The sequence below is a fragment of the Lactuca sativa genome, chromosome 7, assembly GCF_002870075.4.
Source record: "Lactuca sativa cultivar Salinas chromosome 7, Lsat_Salinas_v11, whole genome shotgun sequence".
Taxonomy (NCBI): Eukaryota; Viridiplantae; Streptophyta; class Magnoliopsida; order Asterales; family Asteraceae; genus Lactuca; species Lactuca sativa.
Genome location: NC_056629.2, coordinates 193850890 through 193853619, shown reverse-complemented (window position 1 = coordinate 193853619; position 2730 = coordinate 193850890). Strand labels below are relative to the sequence as shown.

Here is a 2730-nt window from a genome sequence, read left to right as displayed (position 1 = left end):
AAGTTTATAGGTCAGACTCTAACAGTTTCAAGGAAGGCTCATCATGTCTCAAGACGACGTACAATCTAATCCCATCAACATCTCCAATAGCATTGGATCTTCTACAAGAGTACCCATTCTTTACATGCAGGATTATGAAGTGTGGGCGCATCACTTCGAAGATTATGTTATTGGATCTGATGATAAGGAGTATCTCATCTGGGAAGCAATCACGTTGGGTCCTTTTGTTCACTTTGGAACAAATACAACTGTGAAAACTCAAAAGGAATACAACAAATGGACTGCAGACGTGGATAAGATTCCTCAGGACGAAAAGGATAAACTACTGTGCAATGTCAAGGAATTAATAATAATCAGATTCGCTTTACAAGCCAACACCTTCAGGTTAGTGAGTTCATGCACTTCATCTATAGAGATATGTGACAGGTTGAAAGAATTATATTCAACCGACGACGATCTAGAGCACTCCATTCAAACTCTGCTTCTCTCCGAGTTTGGGGCATTTACACAAAAGGCTAAAGAAACCTTGCTTCAGATGTTTGATCGCTACAATCATCTACTCAGCAAGATGACAAAGCATGGTATTGAAAGGAAGAGTATTGAACAGAAAGTCACGTTCCTGAACAGCTTAAGACCTGAATGGATGCCGGTTGTCTCAACTGTGAAGGTGCATGAACAATTCAAGGCTTATTCCCTAGCAAAACTTATGGGAATTCTAAAGTCTCATGAAATCACAGTGTCAAAACAAGCAAAGTTGGTCCCTGGTGTCGGTTCCCTAGCTCTTGTCTCGAAGAACAAAAATGTGATTGAAGAAGAAGAGGAAGATGACATGTCGGAGTGTGATCTTACAAGCAATGAGTATGGGATGATGGTGTTGAATCCAAAGAAGTTAGCTTGGAAGAAATTCCCCGTCAGTAAGAACCGAAACTGGTAGGGAAGCTATAGTTTAGAAAACATAAAAGAAGAGTCGAAGAATACATCTCAGAAGGAGGATGAAAAGAAGAAGAGCAAACTGGTGGGTGACTTAGGGTATGATTGAAATTATTGTCACAGCAAGAATCACTTTGCGAAGGACTGCATGTTGAAAAAGGTAGCCGAGAGAAGAGAGAGTGAAGATGATGAAGCTTATCATCTGAGAAAGCTTGAAGAGATAAAGAAGAAGAAAATTGGTGCTGGTCCAATGAATGCCTTGATTGTTCAAGAAAAGGTGGTCGATAACGAATTTGGCGGAGTTGAAGTGTGGTCCACAGATTCAGAGGATGAAGAAGTGAGAAGACCGACACACGGTAAAGCTTTTGTGGCGAGAAAGGAGGATGAGAATGTGACTAGAAGATGCCTAATGGTGACGGCTGGAGTATCGACCGAGAGTGAGCCTGAGGAACCAAATCTGCATGAAGACAAATGCTTTGCAGCCAAGCCTGTTAGTGAGAAGATCAACGACTGCGATCATTTGATCCAAAAGGTATAATCCCTTCTCGAATCTCTTAAAATTCCTGCAATTGATTATGAAAAGGAATTAAATGAACTAAAATTCAAATTTAACAATCTAAGCGGAAGTCGCATGCAAACTCGCTTAACAAATTCAAACCTAATTGACCAAATTAGCAGGTTGTCAACAAAGAGTGAGGAGAGACGAATGTGGATTGAGCTGAAGGAGCAGGAGTTAGTTAGAGCTAGGGATGAAATAATTTATTTGCAAAGAGACAATTTAAGATTTTTGAAACAACTTTAATGTTTTTTTCTTGATTGCTAAACGTTTATATACAAATATCATGCAATTGTATTTAGATTATGAAATAGGGAAAAAGATTCATAAAATGATCTTGCCCTTTCTTGAGTTCAAGGAGGATGAGGTCATTGCTAAATGTGAATCAAACATTTCCTCAGAAGAAACTTCCATTTCTTATAAAATAGGTCTGGATAAAATTGAAACTTTTATTGACTCTAATGAAGATAAATGTATGCTAAAACAGATCTTAGATGAAAACGGTAAGTCTAAAATTAAAACCGAGACCTTAAAATCATTTGACTCATCAAATGCCAAATTGATGACCGAACATAAGATGAATAGTGATAGTACATCTAAGTTTGATGATGAAAGTGAGATGAGTGAGATCTCTGTGGAAGACGTAATCGATTGCTCAGAGTTTCTGAAGAGCGAAACCAAGATAGAAAAGCCACTTATATCCGAAAATTCGGTTGAATACATTCATTTGTCAAAAAATAAGTCAAAGAAACTCAAAGAAAAAGCAGTGGTCTATCAAAAAGTTCAAACGGTTCCAAATCAAGTCTATGCTGTTAAAGGAGTAAAAGAAAGACAAACAGCAGAACTAAAATTTTTGATAGGTCAAGACAACGCTGGAGGTTGTGACGATTTCTTCTGGTCAGCTCCTATTGACAATGCAGATGAAACTGTTGGCTTATCAGAGCAAACCTCATGGAGGGTGAAAGGTAGATACGTACCTGTAACATCCCAAAAACACAGTCTGAAAATTTCGTTTTAAATAGGTAATAAAACCATACTCATCAAAAGTCATATAAGAATCATAAACTATGTATCTCAAAATATCATAACAACTGTCAAATATATCAGAGTATAAACATCCCAGGCTAAACAAATGGTGTGTGCACTGCAATCTTCCCGAGCTCCTCTTTTGAAAACTAAGTACCTGAAACCAAAACTGAAACAGTAAGCACAAAGCTTAGTGAGCTCCCCCAAAGTACCACATA

The 2730-nt window shown here is 37.9% G+C and overlaps 1 protein-coding gene across 1 annotated transcript; it reads left to right on the top strand.

The window, feature by feature from the left end:
• The first annotated feature begins 43 nt into the window (after positions 1–43).
• On the top strand, positions 44–2504 carry LOC128127401 (uncharacterized). Its single transcript, XM_052765883.1, has 3 exons — positions 44–930; positions 1054–1462; positions 1974–2504. Exons 1-3 carry the CDS (start codon positions 44–46, stop codon positions 2502–2504), a joined length of 1827 nt encoding a protein of 608 aa, XP_052621843.1.
• Positions 2505–2730: the final 226 nt, after the last annotated feature.

Excerpts from the sequence above, each read along its gene's own strand:
- LOC128127401 (XM_052765883.1), top strand. The coding sequence starts at position 44 with ATGTCTCAAGACGACGTACAATCTAATCCCATCAACATCTCCAATAGC. Across the intron at positions 931-1,053 it reads GTCAGTAAGAACCGAAACTG|CAAGAATCACTTTGCGAAGG; the intron begins GTAGGGAAGCTA and ends TTATTGTCACAG. Across the intron at positions 1,463-1,973 it reads GCGATCATTTGATCCAAAAG|ATCTTAGATGAAAACGGTAA; the intron begins GTATAATCCCTT and ends ATGCTAAAACAG.